This window comes from Saccopteryx bilineata, chromosome 6 (genome assembly GCF_036850765.1).
Source record: "Saccopteryx bilineata isolate mSacBil1 chromosome 6, mSacBil1_pri_phased_curated, whole genome shotgun sequence".
NCBI classification, from domain to species: Eukaryota; Metazoa; Chordata; class Mammalia; order Chiroptera; family Emballonuridae; genus Saccopteryx; species Saccopteryx bilineata.
Window position 1 is genome coordinate 122,389,916 of NC_089495.1, and position 24,740 is coordinate 122,414,655.

Here is a 24,740-nt window from a genome sequence, read left to right on the forward strand (position 1 = left end):
ACTGTAGAGAAGGAACTGAAACTCCCCTGCCCAAGCTAGGCAGCCATAGCTGATGTTGGATACAGGGCTCTATTTAGGAATCAGACCAAGACAAGTGAAAATTCCTTGGGTTTTGTTTCTTCTCTTCACTCTGAACAAATCTTATTTGGTCTTCTGTAGCCAGTGCTGGTGTGGTAAACAGGTGTAGGTTCATTTGTAAAAGCAGCTTCCTGAGCAAACAAGTACACATTAGCTACTTAGCACATCAGTTGCTTCAGCACAGATCATTCTATCCCCGTCTTTTACTTCAGAGGCGGGGATAGGAGGTGGGCGAGGAGACAAGAACCAAATCAGTTGTGCTTTTTGTCCTCACAAAACTTCCAAACTGTGGTGTACGGTTCTATCAGAAACACCAAGAATATGTTATGCCCTCGACCACAATCCTGGAGTGTGTGAAGGTGGGGCCCGGAAACCTTCCTTGTGGATAGGCTCTCCCAGCACTCTGAGTACAAGCCAAGTGTGGGCATCAATCCTCAAGGAGCCCAGCCAGACGCTCATGCCCCCCTCCCCAAGGAGCTAGGAGTTGGAAATTAGGACATAAGAGTCCTGACTCCCTGACCTAACACCTGAGATTTATTTAGATTTTTATTTTAAGGCAAAGGAGGAAAAAAAAGATACAGAGTGAAGAATTCATTGTATGTTTATTATTCACAGTTAAACACTACCTACCAAACGCTATCCGCAGAGTTAAAGAAGTACACAGTTCTTTTTAAACACTGATTTTTTTTAAATATATACACACAAAACTTAGTTCAGCAAGGCTTCATGATATACACCAATTCCAAAATCAAACAATCAAATGGTCCAGGTATAGAATGCCAGATTCCTTTTATCATCAGTGAGGAAAGGAGAAGCTGTCAGGGAGGGAGCAAGAAGAGGCCCAATGCTCTGTCCAGAAGGGCAGCCGCTTGCTGAGCCTCTGAGTGCTCTGGGCACAGTCTGGCTCCATAACCAGAGTCCAGGGAGACTTTGAAGATCGCTTCAGAACACAAGGCCATCACCAACTCCTGGCCCCAGTTGTGTTGTGGGAAAGGGACTAGGTGGATAAAGTTCACAGGCACATCATTTTGAGGGACAAGAAGCTGACAGAAGACAGACTGAGAGCTCTTCAGTGGACTTGGCCTTCCTATATTTCCAATCATTCCTTCCTGCCATCCCTGTGTGATGAAGACATTTCCGTTTTGGGCGCTGGGGTGGAGCAGCTATAAACACAGCCCGCTGTGAATGGAGACATGAAAACCACCCAGTTGTTTCTTGAACTCTGCCCTAAGGCTCACCTGGGCAGGTTAGGTGTGGACACAAAAGGTAAAAGGCATGAACAGATACCCCTGGTTTTCAGAGCAAGAAAAATGAAGACTCACTTTCTACCTCAATGTAGGAATACAGTATGTCCTGATATACTTAGCAACAGTTCGCGTTCCTTGGGTTTTCCTGTGTTTGAAACTTGTTGGCTCCAGGGATTTGTGTCAGGGGGGGTCTCTGGGTACTAAAGAGGGGGGCTTACAACACCTGAGATGGCAAAGTCAAAGATGCTGACCCCTCCCCCCAAAGGCTGGATCCAGTCCACTGTGGGCAGAGCTGCAGCCTGTCCTCCTGCCCTGGCAGCTGGTCACACTGCTCCCTGGGCAGCGACCCCAGATACCTGGGCTTCCATCTGCTTCAACCCCAGGGGGCTCACAAATATTAAAGCTGAATTTTAATGACTCCAGGCTTAGGACAGGCATAAGGTCCACACCTTCCACTTCTACTTGCCTCCTCTCTTCTCTATCTTGTTCTCCCCTCCCCGCTAAGGGAAAAGTATTTACAGAGTAGGAGACAAATTGGCTGAAAAGCTCTGGACTGTTTTTAACATACAAAAACAAAACAAAACAAAAAAACACCACTCATAAGCAACCCTTGAAATAAGAAAAAAGGCACTATGGAAAAACAACATGCTCAGGAATACCATTTGGAAGGGAAAACAATGTGGAAAAAAGAGACACAGGTTTTCAGTTTAATTTTCTCAGGAAGTCATGAGGGGCAACACTCTTTCCTTTCACCCCAGTCTATTTCCAACTCTGACAAAGCACACGGGTGGGGGGCTGGAAGGCAGACTCCTATTTGCTCCCGCCTCTGACAAACATACAGTACAGAGCCTCCCCTCTCACTCTCGTGTGTATGTGCAGAACCAGCCATGGCTGTTACTTCAGTCATCCCAGCTAAAACAGACATTTTGCATAGAGAAAATACCAGCCCACTTGGTTTCTTTTCTTTTATTATTGGCATCAGTTAGGACTGTATGTGGCATTAAATGTCATGCACTGATGAATAGAAAAGAAAAAAAAAAAGATGAAAAAAAGGACAAAGGAGGAGAACTAGGAGCAGCAGTGAAATTTTGTAATAAAAACTTTTTTCTTAATTTATAGGTAAGTTTTGGCATTGTTATATCCAACTTCCCCTCCCACCCCCCAAAGTTCCAACCAAACTGAGAGGATCACCAGGTGACCCAGTCAGGTATTCTGAACTTCCTCATTGGCTGCTGTTAGAGGCAGCGTGTGGGTTTAATTCATTTGCATGTGTTTTAAATTTTCCACTTTCTTTAAATAATCTCTTCTTGATTCTTAGACGTTCCGGTTCACGGGGGTGACGTAATTGCGGGGAAACATGCCAGTCTGCCCATGGCAAGCCCCTTTCCACCAGTTGGGGTCTGAGTTATCCATGACGTGGATAAAGTCTCCCCGACGAAACCCCAGCTCTCCATCCTCCTGGGGATCAAAGTCAAAGAGGGCTTGGACGTACGTTGGTTGCTGCAGAGGAGGGGCAGGGAAAAACATATATATTGCATCCTGATTGTAGTCAGCCCCCATGAGTAGGACTGGTTACATGGGGCAACAGATGTGTGCCAACGTTTCCATATTTCCTGAAATAACCCCCATTTCTCATCCCTTCTCCCTTTATTCTTAAATGTTCTAAGATTATTCTCTGTGGGGGCAATGTAATCTTTAACCAATGCTCAAAATTATACAGCAGCTCCTCCTTCGGTGGCCAGTTGTGTCATATTATTAAGCAGAGGGTAGCAAGTGCTCCTTTAAGGGGAAAGCACTTTGGAAAGAGCCGTCAGGTTCTGTTTAAAATCCCAGCATTTGAAAATGCTTCAGTTCCCATCACTTTATCACTTATAAAATCCTGAATGTTTTATAGAATCAAAAAAATCAAGAGCTTGAATAAGATACGGTAGTGCTTATCAGAGCAAGTGTAACTTTCATCACAATTTGCTTCCAGGGAAAGAATATAATAGAGTGTGTTAAAGACCCTCACTCCTAGAGACTCAAATGCTAAACTAGCAACACACTGCCTCAGAGGAGCAGCCTCTGGAAAAGGCAAAACTATTTTATTTCAGATTCAAATCTTTCACATGAATTAAGGGTAACATTTTAAATGATGAATGTAGAAACCTCAGAAGCAATCCTCTGAAGAGGTACCTGCTTGCCTGAAGAGCTGTTTTCACTGCTAAATATAATTCCACCTCTCTTTTATGAGGCTTACCTGTGGCACCTGTTCAATGTCCCGGAGGAATATCTGCTGGTTTCTGGAGACAGATGTAGACCTGTGATAATCTACCAGCTCATTCAAAGAATTAAACTTCACCACCCAGAGGAAATACTTTCCAGCTCCATCTCGGAGCACCTTGAAGTGCTGCACGTCATTTCCAAACCTGGGAGGGGCAGGGAACACACAGGAGACCAGGTCAGGGTCAGGGGCTCTGCTCTGGGTACCCCCGAGGCCATCTGCCCATCAAGAAGGCAACACTTCTCACAGCTTAAGGGGACCAGGACTGCAGCCTGGCATGACTTCTGGCTGGAAGTTAGGATGATCACTGAGCTCCACTGAAGACTACCACTGACAACATGAAGAATCCTTGCCAGACAGAAAACCCTGTCCATCAGTCTAATTCTGAAGATGTTTGTAAATAAAAAAATCCCTACCTATGGTGTGCCCCCCATGGCAACGAAGGAAAGAAACAGTCTATTTAAGGCAAGGACAGCGACTTAATTATCTTTACAAATGAAAAAAAAAGAATTAAAATCCTATGTGATTTTAAAGACTACAAAAGGTGAGAAAGGAAGTAAGGTACGAAGAGGAGGGACTGGACATCCTTTCAATAGTTCTGTAACTGGAAACAGCTAAAGTCATGTGTTCCATTCCAGGACACTTTAGTTCAACTCATGGGAAAAAGGTCTCAGAACAAAAGAACATATTGGGACAATAAAGAGGCCCAGGTACCCACCTCACATCCAAGGAAAAGGTTTTTCTACCTGGTAAAAGGTAGAGCCCCCTTTACACTGGCCCACAGAAGCAGCAGGAGCCTGGCTGAGCCCAGTGGTCCATTAGCACAGTGCTACGCGGCCAACATGTCAGCTCAGCGAAGGCTCTGCCTGTCCTACGTTGAGTCCTTGGTGTCTACACCAGTGCCCAGCCCTCAAAAGGCACTCTAGGAAGATTTGTTAAATAAATGAAACTAGTCTCTTCTCCTGACCCCGTAATCTCAAAACTAAAGAAAAGAAACACTTCGTTAAAACCCAGCAGATGGCAGCACTGAGCTTCTAGGAATCCACCAACAATGAGATGCCAAGTGTTCAGAAACAGTATAGTAAATCCTCACCTGAACGCCATCCACAAGTTCTGAGGCTTTAAGAGAAATGACTTGTAACGAAACTGATTTTACACAGGCAAACTGATATAAGTGAGGGTTAAATTCCTACCACACTCACCAAGGCCTGCAGTATTGCTGTTTCAAGAGAGAAAAAAAGATGAATGCAGAGAAAGCTTTATGAGGAAGGACATATTCAAATGACACTTCTGGCCCCACAGAAGTCCACTCCCTCTGTGTAGTAAACTGGTTTCTGATAGGACCACAGCGTTTTCCATCACAGATGCACAACATCTCAAAACTAGAGAAACATCCAGAGACTAGATTCTTGAACCTCCTTTGCGAAGGTGTTTGTGGTTGATCAAGACTGTTAATGATACCGGATTTGATTTTATTTCTAAAATACTAAATATAGTATATGATCTATTTAAACCTTTTATTTGATAAAATGGATGTGGGAGCTTCTCGGCAGCTACCGCACACACTGACTAATTATACTCAGACAAGGCCTCCAACTAAACGCTAGTGGCCACAGTGAGGTCCAAGGATTAACTCTTGTACTCCTTGTCCTATATTGGTTGATTTACACTCAGGTCAGTATAAAATATAAGGAAAACAGATGATGAAATACAAGTTAGTAAGGGGAGGCAGAAGAGGGTATGGGGGTGGATAAATAGTGATGGACGGAGACTTGACTGGAGGGGATGAACACACATAACAGAGATGTGTTATGAAACTGTGCGCTCGAACCTGTATAATTTTGTTAACTAGTGTCATCCCAGTAAATTCAATAAAACTAAAAATATATAAGTTCATCAGAAGCATAATGATCCTTCTATGTTGAAGGTGCTCACCAGACCCTCATTTACATGCATTTACATTTGCACATTGAAAAGCATGTGGAAGTGTGGGGGAAATCTCTACCTCCCACTAACTTCTGCTGAACCTAAAGCTGCTCTAAAAATCAAAGTCTACATAAAAGAAAAAAAAAAGCCATTGTTAGATGAGAAAAAGTTGTAATTAAATCCAGTATGACTTTTTCATGTTGGAACTACAAACTGCTGGAAACATCTATAAGGTATTGCAAATACCACCTGAAACCACCTCCCATATCTATCTTCACTGAAGAAAAAAATTCTACATTAAATTTACATTTCAAAAAACCCTTTAACTACATATTTGGTCTTAAAATGAAACAAGATACTCAGTTGATTTTTTTAAAGTAAAAAAATCTTTACATCATTTGTAAATGGCAAATAAATCCTTATAGCCTTCATTAAAAAAAAAAAATTTAAACTACTCACTTCTTTGTCACCTAAATGATGAACTGATGTGTAAGTTTCCTGGGAAGGGGTTCCTGTGATAATATATTATCAACCAGAAAAGGACTGAGACAAAAATACATGGAAATGACAACTTGATTCAATATCCTTATGTTGCAAATGGGAGCTGATTTGCTTAGAATCCTCTAAGTCCCAATTTATATTCTCCATGACTCCCAGGTCATAAAACATCCTGTCTTTCCCAGTCCCTGTTCACCAGCTCCCTTCCACATCTAAATTTACCATGGGGAAAGCGAAAACCCCAAAAACCTTTGTGGTGACTTACATTTTAAATTAATGTGAAGGGCCTAAGCCAGTGCTGGCAGATTTTTATTTTATTTTAATTTATTATTTTTTTTTAGATTTAAGCTAGATACCTGATGAAGGCTCACAAAAGCAGCTGACTCAGCCATCAGTCAACCACTCAAGAGTGTGCAGGAACCCCCCCAGAGGGAAGGGTGAGGGTGAGGACAGAGCAGTGTCTGGATGCACTAAGAGGGGTGGGACTAGGGAGAACTGGCAAGTACATGCTGTCTCTGTCTGAAGCGGCTGTCACCAACTAGACTGCTTCCACAGGAATCCAAACCCAGTGCTGCTAGAATAAATTTTTAATAGGGGCCAGAAATTAGAATTTTAATGTAACATCTCTGAGATGTAAAATATCCATGTGCAAACTTTAGTATGTGTTTCCAGACACCTGGCCTATGGCTTCACAACTCGTATCAGCTGAGATGGGTTCCCAGCAACCACGCAGGAAATACTTACTTGACAGAGAGGGAGAAGTCCCCAGGAGCACTCTCACTCTCTCGGATAAGGAAGGCCCCATCATGCCGCTGTTTGCTAAGCATTTCTTCTGCTTTGGCTCTGGGGATTTTGCCAAAAAACCACCTAAGAAAAGAAGGCAAACCAGTCAACATCTGCTTTCCCAGAAAGAAATGGGATATGCAGCCTCCGAAATGTGAGTAACAGACCAGTCTTTGCCAGGGGAAGGACCTCCTTCTTTCCTTTTTAGCCTCAACATGTCCAATCACTCCATCAGTCAGGATGACGTTCAGTCAAGTCCTCCTTTGAAAGATGGACCATCTCCCTTCAAACAACTTCACCTTACCCCACTCTCCAGAAAGTGACTCATAATACATGATTGTATACCACTCTTCCTATACAGGTAGACATTCAGAAATGGGTCTCTGGGGCCAAAGACTATTTGGCTCCCTACTGACATAGCAAGGCAAGGGGAAAGCCCAGGCCTACTGATTTGACCATAGAAGGGGAGACAGATTCCTTCTTGGAGCCATCTGATAAGGTTGTAGCTTTGTTCCAGTGGGAAATAGGGATAGGAAAGCTGGAAGGCCCAGACGCTTGAGACAGGGCTACTTCTTGGATCAGCCCAAAGGGAAGAGGTTCGGGATGTGAGAGGGCAGCATACACTAGTAACTAATGCTGGCATTCCTCGCAAAGCCAGTCTCTGTCATCCTTATCAAAGTTTAGTTAGGAGCCATCAGGACCATCATAATTTACCATGTGCTTAGGCTAGTTGCAAAATTCAATTTTTCATTTGGAGCTAGTTAGATTCTTCTGCTCCCAATGCTAATTCACTTTGGACACAAGAAAAAGAGGGTGAATTCATGGAGAACTGTGGGACCAAATGGCCTGTGGTAGAGCGTCGGCCTGGCATGCAGGAGTCCTGGGTTCGATTCCCGGCCAGGGCACACAGGAGAAGTGCCCATCTGCTTCTCCACTCCTCCCCCTCTCCTTCCTCTCTGTCTCTTTCTTCCCCTCCCGCAGCCAAGGCTCCATTGGAGCAAAGTTGGCCTGGGCACTGAGGATGGCTCTGTGGCCTCTGCCTCAGGCGCTAGAATGGCTCTGATTGTGGCAGAGCAACGCCCCAAGATGGGCAGAGCATCGCCCCCTGGTGGGCATGCCAGGTGGATCCCAGTCGGGCACATGCAGGAGTCTGTCTGACTGTTTCCCCATTTCCAACTTCAGAAAAATACAAAAACAACAACAAAAAACCTTAAAGTCACAGCTAAGTATTTCACATGAAAACCATACTAATCAAGATGGATGAACTGTAAAAATCAATTCCTTCCTTCCTTAATTCATTCATTCCTTCCTTCCTTCCTCCCTCTACTTTCTCTTTCTTTCCTTTCTTCCTCCCTCCCTCTCTCCCTCCCTCTTTCCTTTTTCCCCTTTCTTTCTTTCTCCTCCTTCCTTCCTTCCTTCCCCTCCCTCCCTCCTTCCCTTTCTCTTTCTTTTCTTTCTTCCTCCCTCCCTGTTTATCTCCCTCCTTTTTTTCCCCTTTCTTTCTCTCTTTCTCCTTCCTTCCTTCCTTCCATCCGTCCATCCTCTTGTGACAAGAGAAAGAGAGAAGGATCAGTTCTTTGTTGCAGCTCCTTATTTATTGATTGCTTTCTTATATGTGCCTTGACGGGGTGGTGGGGGCTACTGCTGGGCTATTGACCCCTTAGTTTCAAACCTGGGTCCTCTGCATTCCAGTCCAATGCTCTATCCACTGCACCACAGCCTGGTCAAGCACACTGTTCTCTTTTCAAAGTTGTCTTTAATGTATTGTTATGATTATTTTTAAAAAGCAACCACACTTCTTAGAACTAATAAAGACCTATCTGCTTCATTAAAATCCTTATGTGGTAACTAACATTTGTTAAATATACAAACTATAATAATAAATGTACCAGACAGTCCACTAACCTATGTGACTAGTAACTGCATTGGCAAGAGGTCTCCAAAAGAATATACTATACTATACTAAAAAAAAAAAAAAAAAAAAAAAAAAGGAATATACTAAAATTCAAACAGAGATGTGAGCTGCTAGAAAGGATACCTTCAGAAGTTGCTATTAGTAACCTTTAGACCAGCGGTAGTCAACCTGGTCCCTACCGCTCACTAGTGGGCGTTCCAGCTTTCATGGTGGGCGGTAACAGAGCAACCAAAGTATAAATAAAAAGATAGATTTAACTATAGTAAGTTGTTTTATAAAGATTTATTCTGCCAAACTTAGCAAAAATCCGACAAAGTACTTGGTAAGTAATTATTATTATATGCTTTAACTTGCTATAACTCTGCTTTATAAATTTTATAAAGTAAAGTTACTTCCCTAGTTTATAAATCACCATTACTGTGGAACCAGTGAGTGGTTAGAAAATTTTACTACTAACAGAGATACAAAAGTGGGTGGTAGGTATAAAAAGGTTGACTACCCCTGCTTTAGACAGTCCTAAATCTACCTACTTGTTTCTTTCTCATTTTCTTTTCTAATACAGGTTGAGTGGCTGATACAGTCTATTTTCCTGCTTCTACAAATAACTCAAGGGTAAGTCCTCCAGTGCCTGTAAGTTAGGCCACACACATAAAAATTCACATGAATACAATAGAATGATCTCCAGTTATGAAAGGAGAGTAACAGTATTGAGACTAATACTTGAGACCATTTAAATATTTTCTATTTTAATCTTTGGTGCTTTCAAGTTTATAATGTATTTGCATGCACAGGCATGTGTTTGCCTGGGATGGGGTGAAGTACTCAACAGCCATACTCTTTCCTCCTAGAACCCCAAGATCTTCCTAGCAGGCAGGCATTTTCCTTTCCTTTCCTGCTTTTTAAAATACAAGCAGTACATATAAATGAAAATATCCTAGATGTGCATGCAGTAAAAATAAAAAGCAATACTCTTCCCTCAAACTCCCCAGAGACAGCAGCTGTTGGCAGTTACATGTGTATGTTTTAGACATTCCTTTACCTGCACAGATACCTAGCTATAGCTGCAGGGGTTTTTTGCTGCCACTTAAAATTAACTCAATTTTATTTTCAATTAAAAAACCAAAAACTGAAGCAAGGTACAATAACTGGAATTTTTACAAAGTAAACATATCCGTTACAAGCACCCAGACTGAATAAATAAAAAATTAGTCGAAGACTTTATTAAGTAAACATTCTTTTGTATCTCTCCCATTTTTTGCTAAGCATGCATGTGTGTGCGCATGCACATACACACACACATTTGCTCCCCACCCTACCAAGGATGTCCCACAATATAAGGGCTATCATACTGTATGAGGAATAGCTATCACTCTCAGTTACAACATTTAAATACCATCACCCTACATTTCTATACTATTTTATACTGTATTTAAACTACATGGCTATGGTCAAAATTTTAAAAATCTTTAGAGATAGATTTATACCACAACACAAATAGCAAAGGAGAAAGCTAATGGGAGGAAGCTGCTTATTTTGCAATTTAATTCCTTGCTACATCCCATAAACTCCCACCCATATGCATTTAATGTGAAAGCATAGTTGGACCCAGCCCCTGTATCTACAACTCATTTTGCAACATTAATGCCAACAATCATCTTGTAGTCTGTATTTAATTTGTTAACTCAAATGCTATATTAGGTCATACCCCATTTTAAATTTCCCTCTTTCTAACAAAAACTAAAGGTTTTGAGGAGGGGTGGGAGAGAGGAAGGGAGAGAAGAAGAGGGGGGGAAAAGAGGAGGAGAAGAAGGGAGGGAGAAGAGGAAGAAGAGGGGAGGAAAGACCTGGTACTCTGCTCTCTCGTAGCTATGAAACTGACACTAACTCTATATACTTACTGGTGTCCAGCCACAGAGCAGCCATAACATGAAACGTGCCTGTAAGACCAACTACCACATAGGTACAAGGTCATGGTCTTTTTTTAGCAATCCACTCAGAGCTTGGAATAAATTTTCAGCTAAAGTCTGTGAAGAGCACCTATACTGGATGCTTCCCAATCAATTTTTGAATAAAAGTTCTTTATTTTAATGTTTATTTTATTCATTTGAGAGAGGAAGGCCAGAGATCAACCAGTAACCTCTGCTCTTCCGGATGATGCTCTGCAGGCATCCCCAAACTACGGCCCGCGGGCCGCATGCAGCCTCCTGAGGCCATTTATCCGGCCCCCACCGCACTTCCGGAAGGGGCACCTCTTTCATTGATGGTCAGTGAGAGAAGCACTGTATGTGGCGGCCCTCCAACGGTCTGAGGGACAGTGAACTGGCCCCCTGTGTAAAAAGTTTGGGGACCCCTGCTCTAGAGTCTAACCAACTGAGCTATCCCGCCAGGGCTTCAAGTTCTTTTCAGTGGGGAACCAGGTATGAAATAACTCTTCCTAAAAGGCTAACCAACCAATCAGGCCAGTAACCACAACTTTCCAAGGAAAGTGGTCTTTTCTATATTTTTTTAATAGCTGGATTTGAAATGTCTGTCACCTGAAACAATCCAAAGGAAAACAAGGATTTAGAGCCACAGGTATTTTACTTAACACAAAAATTACAGTAAGAGGTTCTTTCAGTATGAAAATATGAAAATGAAAAGGAACTTAAGGTCATTATGTTATCACTGGATTTATGGTCGGAGTCAGCAAACCATGGCCCTTTGCCTAAATCTGTCCAGTTTTTATATTGCCCACAACCTAAGAAGACCATTTCTTAAAATCGTAAAGCGTTGCTTAAAAAAACTCAAAAGAAGAAGACTATGAGTCATGACAGATAGCATGTAGCCTACAATATTTATTATCTGGCCTTTCACAGAAGTTTAACCAAACCTTGAACTATTCTGAGGATGGACTGAAAGAAAAGGTGTGCACACATTATCTGGCTTCCATGGGCCAAGTGAGGGAGATGCACTGTGAACCAAGGAGCCCTGCCCACTCCCAATAACCATTACTCAAGTGCTTCTCTCCGAGGAGTGCATTCCATGACTCTGTCCATGAAAAGCCCACACGGCTTCCAAAGCAAATATTGATGCTAAGTGGCTATAAGAATGCAAAGCAATGCTTAATACACCTCCCAGGAGTATAAATGCAGAAGGCATAAATCTTCAAGAAACCCCCCAAAAATGGGGTGGGTGGGACCAAACTCATAGTTAGAAATATATAAGATAGTACAAGTTCCAAACAAAAAACTAGAAAAACAAAGTTTATAAATTATATTGTTTTTCACCTTGTAAATCAATGAAACTTTTATTGAGCCATTAGAAGGTACCTGGTTCTCCTTGAAGTAAAAAGAATTTTCTTCAAGCATATCCTAATTTCTTTATTATAGAAATGTCTGTGTAGATAGATATCTTCCCATTACCAAACTTCAGGGTAACCCAACCTTCTGTCTCCAGGCTAAGCTTCCTGGATATGACCTCTTAAAGAACTTCATGTTACATACATAGACATTTTGTTATACAGTAATTTAACTACAGTAGCTAACTTCCCAGCACCTAGCACAGTCTCTGCCACATAATAAGAACTATGCAAGAATATACTGATCAAGGCATGAACCAACAGACAGCTATATGGTGAAGCTCCTGAATTATTTGTTTCATTTTGTAGAAAGTGAATCATTATTTTGTGTGTGTGTGACAGAGACAGAGAGGGACAGATAGGGACAGACAGACAGACAGATAGGGAGAGAGATGAGAAGCATCAATTCTTCATTGCAGCACCTTAGATGTTCACTGATTGCTTTCTCATATGTGCCTTGACCAGAGGGCTATAGCAGAGGCCGAGTGACCCCTTGCTCAAGCCAGTGAGCCTTGCTCAAGCCAGATGAGTCCATGCTGGTGACTTCAGGGTCTTGAACCTGGGTCCTACACATCTCAGTCTGATGCTCTATCCATTGCGCCACCACCTGGTCAGGCGAAAGCGAATCATCTTTTTAGAACAGATTCAGTTCATAAGATAGCATTTGGCCCACACTGAATTATTAGTGATGGTTATCTCTGAAAGGGGTATGTGTATGGGGAGAAACTCATGTAACACTCCATAGTTTTCTACAGTCTTTTTTTTTTTTTAAGTGCGAGAGAAAGAGAGAGAGAGATATAGGAAGGGAAAGAGATTAGAAGCATTAACTTGTAGTTGCATCATTTCAGTTGTTCAATGATTGCTTCTCATCCGTGCCTTGATCAGGGGGTTCTAGCTGAGTCAGTGACCCCTTGCTTAAGCTCGCAACCTTGGATTTTAAGCCAGTGACCTTGGAGTTTCAAACCTGGGTCCTCAGTGTCCTAGGTTGATGCTCCATCTACTGTGCAACCACTGGTCAGGCTATAAACTATTGCTGCAAAATTTTTTATTTATTGATTGATTTTAGAGCAAGAAAGGGGGTGGAAGAGAGGAAGAGAGAGGAAGAGAGAGAGAGAGAGAGAGAGAGAGCGAGCGCACAATTTGTTGTTCCACTTATTTATGCACCCATGGGTTACTTTTTGTATGTGCCCTGACCAGGGAACGAACTCACAACCTTGGCATATCAGGACGACTCTCTAAACATTCTAACTAACCCAACGGAGATACGGGGCAGGGTAGTGGTGATCTTTAAATAATGAAACAATTGTTTTACTTAAAACAATAGTGTAGCCCTAGCCAGTTGGCTCAGTGGTAGAGTGTCGGCCCAGTGTGTGGAAGTCCCAGGTTCAATTCTCAGCCAGGGCACACAGGAGAGGTGCCCATATGCTTCTCCACCCTTTGCCCTCTCCTTTCTTTCTCTCTCTCTCTTCCCCTCTCTCAGCCAAGGCTCCATTGGAGCAAAGTTGGCCCAGGCACTGAGGATTGCTCTATGGCCTCTGCCTCAGACACTAGAATAGCTCTGGTTGCAATGGAACAACATCCCAGATGGGCAGAGCATCGCTCCCTAGTGGGTTGTTGGGTGGATCCTGGTCTGGCGCATGCAGGAGTCTGTTTCTCTACCTCCCTTGCTTTTCACTTCAGAAAACAAAACAAAACAAAAAACAATAGTGTTGCCCTGGCCAGGTAGCTTCATTGGTTACAGCACTGCCCAGATATACTATTAACATACAATATCATACACTTTAACTATCTGGGAAGACTGAATTAAAATATGATATACATCCCAGTGATCTCAATTTTTTTTTTTAAGATTTTATTTATTGATTTTTACAGGGAGAAGAGAAAGAAGGAGAGATGGGAAGTGAGAAGTTTCAACTCATAGTTGCTTCATTTTAGTTGCTCATTGCTTGTCCTATATACCTTGACTGGGCTAGCCCATGGTTTCTATCCTGCGACCTCAGTGTTCCAGGTCAACGCTTTATCCACTGCGCCACCACAAGCCAGGCGACCTCAATTTTAAAAACATTACTGGAGGCCCTGGCCGGTTGGCTCAGCGGTAGAGCGTCGGCCTGGCGTGTGGGGGACCTGGGTTTGATTCCTGGCCAGGGCACATAGGAGAAGCACCCATTTGCTTCTCCACCCCCCCCTCCTTCCTCTCTGTCTCTCTCTTCCCCTCCCGCAGCCAAGGCTCCAATGGAGCAAAGATGGCCCGGGCGCTGGGGATGGCTCCTTGGCCTCTGCGCCAGGTGCTAGAGTGGCTCTGGTCACGGCAGAGCGACGCCCCAGAGGGGCAGAGCATCGCCCCTGGTGGGCGTGCCGGTGGATCCCGGTAGGGCGCATGCGGGAGTCTGTCTGACTGTCTCTCCCTGTTTCCAGCTTCAGAAAAATACAAAAACAAAAACAACAACAACAACAAAAATTACTGGAAACAATCAGGTAGATGTGACAGTAGGGCCCAACTTACGGATGTGGTTTCATTTCTATGTAATTCTTGGGAATGAAGCCATCTTTCCCATTGAGTTCTGCCTTGTACCAGTTCTGATCACATTCTTCATTCAAAACCTAAAAAGAAATAAAAAATCAATACTGTCCTTTTCACTTTTAAAGGAGTAACCAAAACAATTGTTATTATTTAGGTTTGTTTGTAAAAGGTATTATTTTAAGTATTACCAGGTACATGGATCCAAGAAAGACTTCCTATAACTTCAAACAACCAGAATAAGATCAAACCTGATAGAAAAATTAAAAATAAAAAGAAATTGCTCTGGCCCAACACTCCATTGGTTTGAATGTTGTCCCGATGTGCCAGGGTTGCAGGTTCAATTCCTGGCCAGGTCACATACAAGAATCAACTGATGAATGCATAAATAAGTGGAACAACAACTCAATGTGTATCTCTCTCTCTCTCAAATCAATAAAAAAGATTTTTTTAATAAAAAGAAGAAGAAATTGTCCCTGGAAATGAGAGTTCAGGCTCCCAAGCATCTAACCGTAAACCCTCAGCAGAACAGCAGAAGGGAGGATAACAGGGAAAAGTAACAGACTAGTTTGAAAGTGGCGATTCTGGAAAAACAACACACACTGACACACTGAATTCTACTGAGTGAACACAGACCCAGAAACGTGACCTGACTATCCAAGGTTACCAGGTAGTGACTCACATGTAGATTTTCAAATCCCAAATGAGTGTTCTAATACTGTTCCCTGTGCATTACACAAATAGCCTAGGCGATGACACTGTAATCAATAGAGAAGCAATGTTCAACCTTTTCCATCTTATGGCACACAAAAACTAATTAATAAAGTTCTGTGGCACATAAAAAAATTTTTGGGGGGCTCATTTGACCCCCTCAAAAAAAAAGAGGTATAATTTTGATTCACTCATACACCAGATAACTACTGCTGTGTTGGCCGTTGTCATTTTTTTATTTGACAATCTTGGGGAAAAGAAGTCAGTGTCCCTGACTGAATAGTCAGGTACTGCATGTTTCAAAAATTCTGTGGCACACACACTGGTTAAAAACCACTACTGTGCCATCTCGTAAGTTGCAGGACAGATGTAGATATAGAGTAAAGGCCATCCTTTGAATTTTACATTTCTAACAAACAGCAAAGGGAAGAAAGCACTAAAAAAAAGTAACTTAATAGAGAAAACAGAAATGTAAGCTAAACTTCAAAATGATGAACATAGAAAAATGTTTATGGACTAGGAAGTAGTAGTCAATTTACACTATACAACAAAATTCTAAAAGAGAATTGGTAAAATTTAAAAATATTTTTTGGGTGTTAATAGTTAATAAAATTATATAGGTTTCAGGTGTACAATACTATAACACATCATCTATATGTTGTATTGTGTTCACCTGATAAGTCAAGTCTCCTTCAGTAAAATTTTTTTTATTAAGACTTTATCCATTTTTAGAAAGGGAGGGAGAGTGAGAGAGAGAGAGGGAGGGCAAAGAACAGGAAGCATCAACTCCCATATATGCCTTGACCAGGCAAGCCCCAGGTTTTGAACCTGCAACCTCAGCATTCCGGGTCGACAATTTATCCACTGTACGCCACCACAAATGAGGTTAGTAAAATTCTTAACAAATGGTTTATTCAAGGTACTGAACAATGCTATACTCACTGCCATATTAGAATCTAGATTGCTTTAGAGTGTATAATGTGTCTGTATTGGCATTTCAAAGTGAGACAGGACTTTATTTCAGACTGAAAGCTAACCAACAAATAGCCCAACATTAAGTGAGCCTCAAAGAAAACTCACTCTGAACAGAGGCTATACCCTGAGGAGTTTTACAATGCCGGTGCCTATCTGTGATGCTGGACAACCTCTGGCCCTACTAGTAGGTCACTGACTTTTTAAAAAATTTTTATAGGTCACTGACTTTAAGTGTGCAAGATAAGGTGGCAAATTCTGTGAGTGTGAATTTGAGAGCTCTGAAAAAAATCAGCCACTGGTAGGTAAATCCCTTCAGCTTCAATGATGAAAATTTGTTTCTTTTCATCATTGTTTCCCCCCAAATCATTATATTTTATTAAATACCGTGATGATACAAACTAATATATGTAAAATACATTCATAAATTTAAAAACTTTATTGATTGACTTTATAGAGAGAGAAGGGAGGAAGTGAGAGAGGCAGAAACATTGATCTGTTCCAGTATATTCACTGACCAGGTATCAAACCCACAACTTCTGTATATTGGGACAGTGCTCCAACCAACGGAGCTATCTGGCCAGGGCAATACATTTGTAGTTTTAAAATATGCATTTCAAAAACACTAAACTGTGCTGTAGCCAGTAAAGCTGTTCTGTTGCTAGACAATTATAAAGTGCATATGGAGGATGATGGTTTGGAAGGGAGAGTGTTCTTTAAAAAACATTTTTTTAATTGCTTTTTTGATAGAGAGGAAGGGTGAGAAAGGGTGAGAGCGAGAGAGAGTGAGAGAGAAAGAGAGAGACAGGAACACCAATCTGTTTCTGTATGTGCCCTGAATGGGGATCAAACTGGCAACCTCTGTGCTTCTGGGCAATGCTCTAACCAACCAAGCTATGTGGCCAGGGCTCTAAGGGAGAATGAATGTTCTTAAGGTGCTCCCTGCCATGAGGACAGGACACTGGCAACCCTGAGCAGTAAGGCTGATTCAACAGCATCACAGAGATGCTGTATTCTTAGGAGGAAACTGTCATCCCAGACATCACAGCAGACTCAAGAGCATTAGAGCGAAAGAGCTATTTTAAAAGCTGCTTAAAACCAGGATTTTCTTTCTTTTTTTGTTTTTCCTGAAGTTGGAAACGGGGAGGCAGTCAGACCAGACTCCTGCATGCGCCCGACTGGGATCCACTGAGCATGCCCACCAGGGGGCATCACTCTGTTGCAAACAGAAGGGGCGATGGTCTGCCCATCCCAGGTGTCACTCTGTTGCAACCAGAGCCACTCTAGCGCCTGAAGCAGAGGCCATAGAGCCATCCTCAGCGCCTGGGCCAACTTTGCTCCAATGGAGCCTCGGCTACGAGAAGGGAAGAGAGAGACAGAGAGGAAGGAGAGGGGGAGGGGTGGAGAAGCAGATGGGCGCTTCTCCTGTGTGCCCTGGCCGGGAATCGAACCCGAGACTCCTGCACGCCAAGCTGACGCTCTACCACTGAGCCAACCGGCCAGGGCAAACCAGGATTTTCTTATCTACCAAAAAGAAGTGCCTGAAAAAAAATATGGCCTAGCAATTACTTTATAAAGCTATCAGTCTATAATAATAAAAAATAAATAAACTTTAGGCTTATAAACAAGTTTTTCTCTTTTTTATTTTTTTGTGAGAGAGGGAGGAATAAAGTTAGGAACATCAACTTGTAGTTGCTTCACTTTAGCTGTGCACTGATTGCTTCTCATATGTGCCTTGATGAGGGATGTGACCGAGGACTCAAGCTGAGTCAGGGGCCTTGGGCTTCAAGCCGGTGACCTTGGGACTGTATAGATGGTCGACATCAAGTCAGAGACTCCCTGCTGAAGCCAATGAGTGACCTCAGGATTCTGGGCCGACACTCTATTCATTGCGCCACCACCAGTCAGGCACAAGTGCTTCAAAATGTCTTTTAAATTCCTAAAATGGTGAGTTATATACCTACTCTAAAGATTCCTTGGAAGACAGTGGAGAGTCAGGAGGTTATTATGGCCCACTTGGGCATCAAAACAGAATAAGGTAATCACTTGGAAAAGGTCACTTTTTAAAAAAAAAATTATTTTATGTACTGATTTTACAGAGAGGAGAGAGATGTGCAGTAGAGCAAGAAGTATCAACTCACAGCAGCTTCACTTGAGTAGTTCATTGATTGCTTGTTGTATGTGCCTCAACTAGGCAAGCCCAGGACCCTGAACCAGTGACCTCAGCATTCCAGGGTGAGGCTCCATCTATAGAGCCACGACAGGACAGGTGGGAAAGGTCACTTTTAATTTAAGGATAACTATTCTATGCCAGCAGTTCATATAGCAACACATTATTCTTGTCATCTTTACTAAAACTGAGGCAAACCCAACCCTAAAAAGTGCTCCATCCCAACAAAGGAAACTCCAGAACAATTTCCAAACTTGGCACCAATTTAGAACCATGAGTTTCTGCAGAATAAAATTATTACTTGGGCCTGACCTGTGGAGGCGCAGTGGATAAAATGTCGACCTGGAATGCTGAGGTCACCAGTTTAAAACCCTGGGCTTGCCCAGTGAAGGCATATATGGAAAGCAACTACAATGAGCTGATGCTTCCCACTTCTCCCCCCCCCCCCCACACACACTTTCTCTGTCTCTTTTTCCCCCTATCTAAAAAAAAAAAAAATCAATAAATAAAAAAAATTTTTTTTAAAGGTTTAAAAATTGTATCTTATTATAACTTGGTGTTTAGTAGTAAGCTTTTCTCTCTAAGAAGGCAGGGAAATACAAAATTAATGCATTTAGTTTAACTTTACAGAGACAGAGAGTGAGGATAGACAGGGACAGACAGACAGGAATGGAGAGGGATGAGAAGCATCAATTATTAGTTTTTCATTGCGAGCTGCAACACCTTAGTTGTTCATTGATTGCTTTCTCACATGTGCCTTGACCGCAGGCCTTCAGCAGACTGAGTAACCCTTTGCTGAAGCCAGTGTCCCTGGGTCCAAGCTGGTGGGCTTTTGCTCAAACCAGATGAGCCTGTGTTCAAGCTGGTGACCTCGGGGTCTCGAACCTGGGTCCTCCGCATCCCAGTCCAATGCTCTATCCACTGCGCCACCACCTGGTCAGGCTAGTTTAACTTTAATGTAATGTGTATATTAACAGAGAAAATTTTGGTTCTCTGGAACATTCCAGCAGCCAGAATGTCACTTTACCAGAAATCCAAAGTACTGTTCCACATGCCTATAACCCTCTTTATTCTGGAACTGAAAAGTGTCCCTGCTAACTGCAGGCCACCTGAGAGTCAGGGGGGTAGGTCACTCCACCCACCCACTCCACTGGTACATGCAAGCCTTGAAACTAAGATGGTATAATTCAAGATATTTAAAAGTAAGTTTTATTCACATGTATAAAACAGCAAAGGACATAAATCAACATAAGTGAGTCTAAGGAGGAGAAGAGAAAGGGATCAGAACCATGTGTGGGTAAGTATGCACCTACAGAGACTGTACTTAACTTGCTATGGTTGTAGATGAAAGCTCACATCCTCCACAATTTTTAAAAGCTTGATCAGAGTTCTGAGAATGAGGAAGTAGCTCCCATCACCACTTCCCTACGACAGAAGGCATCTTAGCGTGCACTTGTTCATTACCTCTCAGCAACTAGATAGCTGAGTTCAACAACCAGATTTTCATTCCGTTCTGAAAATCCCAAGGAATGTTTTTAGCTATTATCCCATAGCTGCATGTTCTATTCCTACCTCCATATTCTCTCAGGTTATGACTCTGTAGCCACAGAAAGCACTTTAACTGAAGCAAAATGATCAAGAGATGAGATTATGAAAGGAGGAACAGAAGAGTTTCTGTGAAAAGATAAGTTCAGTTAAAAAGAAGAAGGCCCTGGTCAGTTGGCTCAGCGGTAGAGTGTCGGCCTGACGTGAGGAGGACCCGGGTTCGATTCCCGGCCAGGGCACATAGGAGAAGCGCCCATTTGCTTTTCCACCCCCACCCCCACCCTCCTTCCTCTCTGTCTCTCTCTTCCCCTCCCACAGCCAAGGCTCCATTGGAACAAAGATGGCCTGGGCACTGGGGATGGCTCCTTGGCCTCTGCCCCAGGCGCTAGAATGGCTCTGGTCGCGGCAGAGCGACGTCCCGGAGGGGCAGAGCATCGCCCCTGGTGGGCGTGCCGGGTGGATCCCGGTCGGGCACATGCGGGAGTCTGTCTGACTGTCTCTCCTCGTTTCCAGCTTCAGAAAAATACAAAAAAAAAAAAAAAAAAAAAAAGCAAGCCCTGGCTAGATAGCTCGGATGGTTAGTGCACTGTCCTGAAGCACAGAGGTTGCCAGTTCAATCCCCAGTCAGGGCACACACAGGAACAAATTGATGTTTCTGTCTGTATCACTCTCTCCCTTCTCTCTTACTAAAATAAAAAAATAAAATTTTTTTTAAAAATTAAAAAAAAAAAAAAAAGACTGAAAATGTTAGGTGAGGAATGATGTAATGTTTACGAAGGAGAATTAAAACTATTCCATTAATGCAGTGGTCCCCAACCTTTTTTGGGCCATGGACCAGTTTAATGTCAGAAAATATTTTAACGGACCGGCCTTTAGGGTGGGACGGATAAATGTATCACGTGACCGAGACAAGTGTCAGGAGTGAGTCTTAGACGGATGTAACAGAGGGAATCTAGTCATTTAAAAAAAATAAAACATCGGGCCTGACCTGTGGTGGCGCAGTGGATAAAGCGTCAACCTGGAAACGCTGAGGTTGCCGGTTCAAAACCCTGGGCTTGCCTGGTTAAGGCACATATGGGAGTTGATGCTTCCTGCTCCTCCCTCCTCTCTCTCTCTCTCTCTCTCTTCTCTCTCTCTCTCTCTCTCCTCTCTATAGTGAATAAATAAAAATCTTTTTTTAAAAAAAAACAACAACAAAAAAAAACATCGTTCAGACTTAAATATAAATAAAACGGAAATAATGTAAGTTATTTATTCTTTCTCTGCGGACCGGTACTGGTCCGCGGCCTAGGGGTTGGGGACCACTGCATTAATGGAAGGGGAAACAGGGGCTTTCGAGGTGTCACTGTTATATTTCATGCATTCTAGTTACCTTGGTGAGTTCAGTCTGTGAAAATTCACCAATCTGTGTACTTATAGATCAACTTTTTGATATGTATCATACTTTAACTAAAAGTTAAAAATATTTCAGTCAGGAGAACATTGTACTATCATGGTCCAATTTACAGTAAGAAAACACACCAGGGCCTCATACATCTTGAGCACAAACTTTTCACAGCTCAAAAATAGAGGGAAGCAGAAAATAACACGATGAGACTTTAGAAACTCTTACGATGATGGCTTACTATCACTACTCTATGAAAAAAAGTCATTCCCAGAAATAAAACTGTCTTTACCAGGGATAGTTCAGAGCAATCTACATGTCCTACTTGTCCATATGATGGGATTCTGGTAACACTGTTTGCTGCTGCCCTGTCCCTCAACCCCAATTTGAGATCATTCTAAAAGCACAAATTCCCATTTATATCAATACCAATTCAAAGCATCAATTCTTCGTTGCAGCTCCTTAGTTGTTCACGGATTGCTTTTCTCATAAGTCTTGACTGGGGGGGGGGGGGCTACTGCTGAGCTAGTGACCTCTGGGCTCAACAGCAATCCTATGCTCAAGCCGGTGAGCCCGTGCTCAACCAGTGACCTTGGAGTTTCGAACCTGGGTCCTCCGTGCCCCTGTTCAACACTTTATTCATTGTGCCACTGCCTGGTCAGGCTCCAGATAGTTTTTAAAAAAGAAAAAGCCAGAGGTTGAAAATCTAAGATTTCAGACCCCTTGGGATGCACCTAATCATGTGGCAAGAGCACAGGACTCAAGAGGATGAACACATGGGTTTAAACTCCATTTTCATCAACAATGAAGTGTGACCTTGGGCAAACAACTCTTCTCCAAATCTTGGTTTCCCCAGCAATAAAGCAGTGACAATACTTGCCTCCCAGAGTATCCAAGGGGAGTCCATTAGAAAGTGGAATAAGCAGCACAGCAACTAGTTACAAAGCCACACTCCAGCTGCCCTGGTGAACACACTGACTTCCCCACATAACTTTGTCAGACACATTAGCACTAATAGTGCTAATAAAACACAGCAGTCCTGGCCCTGGCCGGTTGGCTCAGCGGTAGAGCGTCGGCCTAGCGTGCGGAGGACCCGGGTTCGATTCCCGGCCAGGGCACACAGGAGAAGCGCCCATTTGCTTCTCCACCCCTCCGCCGCGCTTTCCTCTCTGTCTCTCTCTTCCCCTCCCGCAGCCAAGGCTCCATTGGAGCAAAGATGGCCCGGGCGCTGGGGATGGCTCTGTGGCCTCTGCCTCAGGCGCTAGAGTGGCTCTGGTCGCAACATGGCGACAGCGTCGCCCCTGGTGGGCGTGCCGGGTGGATCCCGGTCGGGCGCATGCGGGAGTCTGTCTGACTGTCTCTCCCCGTTTCCAGCTTCAGAAAAATGAAAAAAAAAACAAAAAAAAAACAAAAAAAAAAAACACAGCAGTCCTGGGGGACTGAATTTTACTTTCACTTAGTTAGGTTTCATCCATGTAATGGGCACCACAGGATACACAGTAACAGAGGAGTAGGACTCTATTTTATTCTAAAAACACGATTCTGTGCTGACTTTAAAAAAGATTTTAAATGCAGAAGTCTAGGATTACAATAGCTAATTTTCTCTTCCCTGTCTCTTCTATACCAATACTGGGAGACAAGAACTGCACTTAATTTTCTACACAAATAATAGAAAATGATGTCTTTTAGAAAAGTGATGTGTAAGCATTTTGTTTGTAGATTGCTGTATTTTGAAATATTAGAATATTTCCTTGCCGGAACATATTTGGTCATCTGTAAATAATAAGAAAAGAGCCTGACCAGGTGGTGGTGCAGTGGATAGAGCGTCGGACTGGGATACAGAAGGATCCAGGTTCGAGACCCCGAGGTTGCCAGCTTGAGCGCAGGCTCATCTGGCTTGAGCAAAGAGCTCACCAGCTTAGACCCAAGGTCGCTGGCTCCAGCAGGGGGTTACTCAGTCTGCTGAAGGTCCACGGTCAAGGCACATGTGAGAAAGCAATCAATGAACAACTAAGAAGTCGCAACGTGCAACGAGAAACTGATGATTGATGCTTCTCATCTCTCTCTGTTCCTGTCTGTCCCTGTCTATCTCTGCCTTTGTAAAAAAAAAAAAAAATAAGAAGAAGAAGAAGAAAAGAAATCATGATTTTTTTTTCTTTTAAGTGAGAGAGACAGATAGGCAGGAAAGGTAGAGAGATGAGAAGCATCAATTCTTTGTTATGGTAGCTTAGTTGTTCACCGATTGCTTTCTCATATGTGCCTTGACCAGGGGGCTACAGCAGAGTGACTGACCCTTCCTCAAGCCAGCGACCCTGCTCTCAAACCAGATGAGCAGGTGACCTTGGGTTTTGAACCTGGGTCCTCTGCATCCCAGGCCAATGCTTTATCTACTGGGTCACCGCCTGGTAAGGCCATAATTTTTTTGGAGGAGTGTGTGACAGACACGGAGAGAGACAGAGAAAGGGAAAGATAGGGACAGACCGGAAGGGAGAGAGATGAGAAGCATCAATTTTTTTGTTGTGGCACCTTAGTTGTTCATTGATTGTTTTCTCCTATGTGCCTTGACCGGAGGGCTTATAGCAGATTGAGTGACCCTTTCCTCAAACCAGCGACCTCAGGGTTTCAAACCTGGGTCCTCCACATCCCAGTCCGACAGGCATTTTTTCTTTCTTTCTTTTCTTTCCCTTCCTCCCTCCCCCCCTCCCTTCCTCCCTTCCTTTATTTTATTTTTTGTATTTTTCTGAAGCTGGAAACGGGGAGGCAATCAGACTCCTGCATGCGCCCGACCAGGATTCACCCGGCACACCCACCAGGGGGCGTCACTGTTGCGACCAGAGCCACTCTAGCGCCTGAGGCAGAGGCCATGGAGCCATCCCCAGCGCCCAGGCCATCTTTGCTCCAATGGAGTCTTGGCTGTGGGAGGGGAAGAGAGAGACAGAGAGGAAAGAAGAGGGGGAGGGGTGGAGAAGCAGATGGGCGCTTCTCCTGTGTGCCCTGGCTGAGAATCGAACCCGGGAATTCCACATGCCAGGCCAACGCTCTACCACTGAGCCAACCGGCCAGGGCATTTTTTCTTTTTTAAATTTAAAGTAAGAGAGAGAGAAGAGAGAAACAGAGGGAGGAGAGAGATGAGAAGCATCATTCATAGCTGCATCACTTTAGATGTTGATCAACTGCTTCTCATATGTGCCTTCACCAGGAGGCTCCAGCTGAGCCAGTGACACCTTGTTCAAGCCAGCCACCATGGGGTTTTGAACCTAGGACCTCAGCATCTCAGGTCAACACTCTATCCACTGTGCCACTATTGGTCAGGCATGATTTCTTTTTAATTCTTTTGGGGGGTTTTTAGCGAGAGAGAGAGTAACAGAGAGAGAGGGACAGATAGGGACAGAA

The 24,740-nt window shown here is 43.2% G+C and overlaps 1 protein-coding gene across 1 annotated transcript in view; it reads right to left on the bottom strand.

Moving 5' to 3' along the window:
- Positions 1-661: 661 nt before the first annotated feature.
- Positions 662-24,740, bottom strand: part of GRB2 (growth factor receptor bound protein 2) — a 94,248-nt gene continuing 70,169 nt past the window's right edge. The window contains exons 3-6 of the mRNA XM_066235627.1: positions 14,551-14,648; positions 6,757-6,879; positions 3,565-3,733; positions 662-2,825 (exon numbers count right to left, since the gene is read on the bottom strand). Coding sequence (XP_066091724.1) covers positions 2,640-2,825; positions 3,565-3,733; positions 6,757-6,879; positions 14,551-14,648 — 576 coding nt within the window. The 3' untranslated portion in view covers positions 662-2,639. The remainder of the gene's footprint in view (positions 2,826-3,564; positions 3,734-6,756; positions 6,880-14,550; positions 14,649-24,740) is intronic.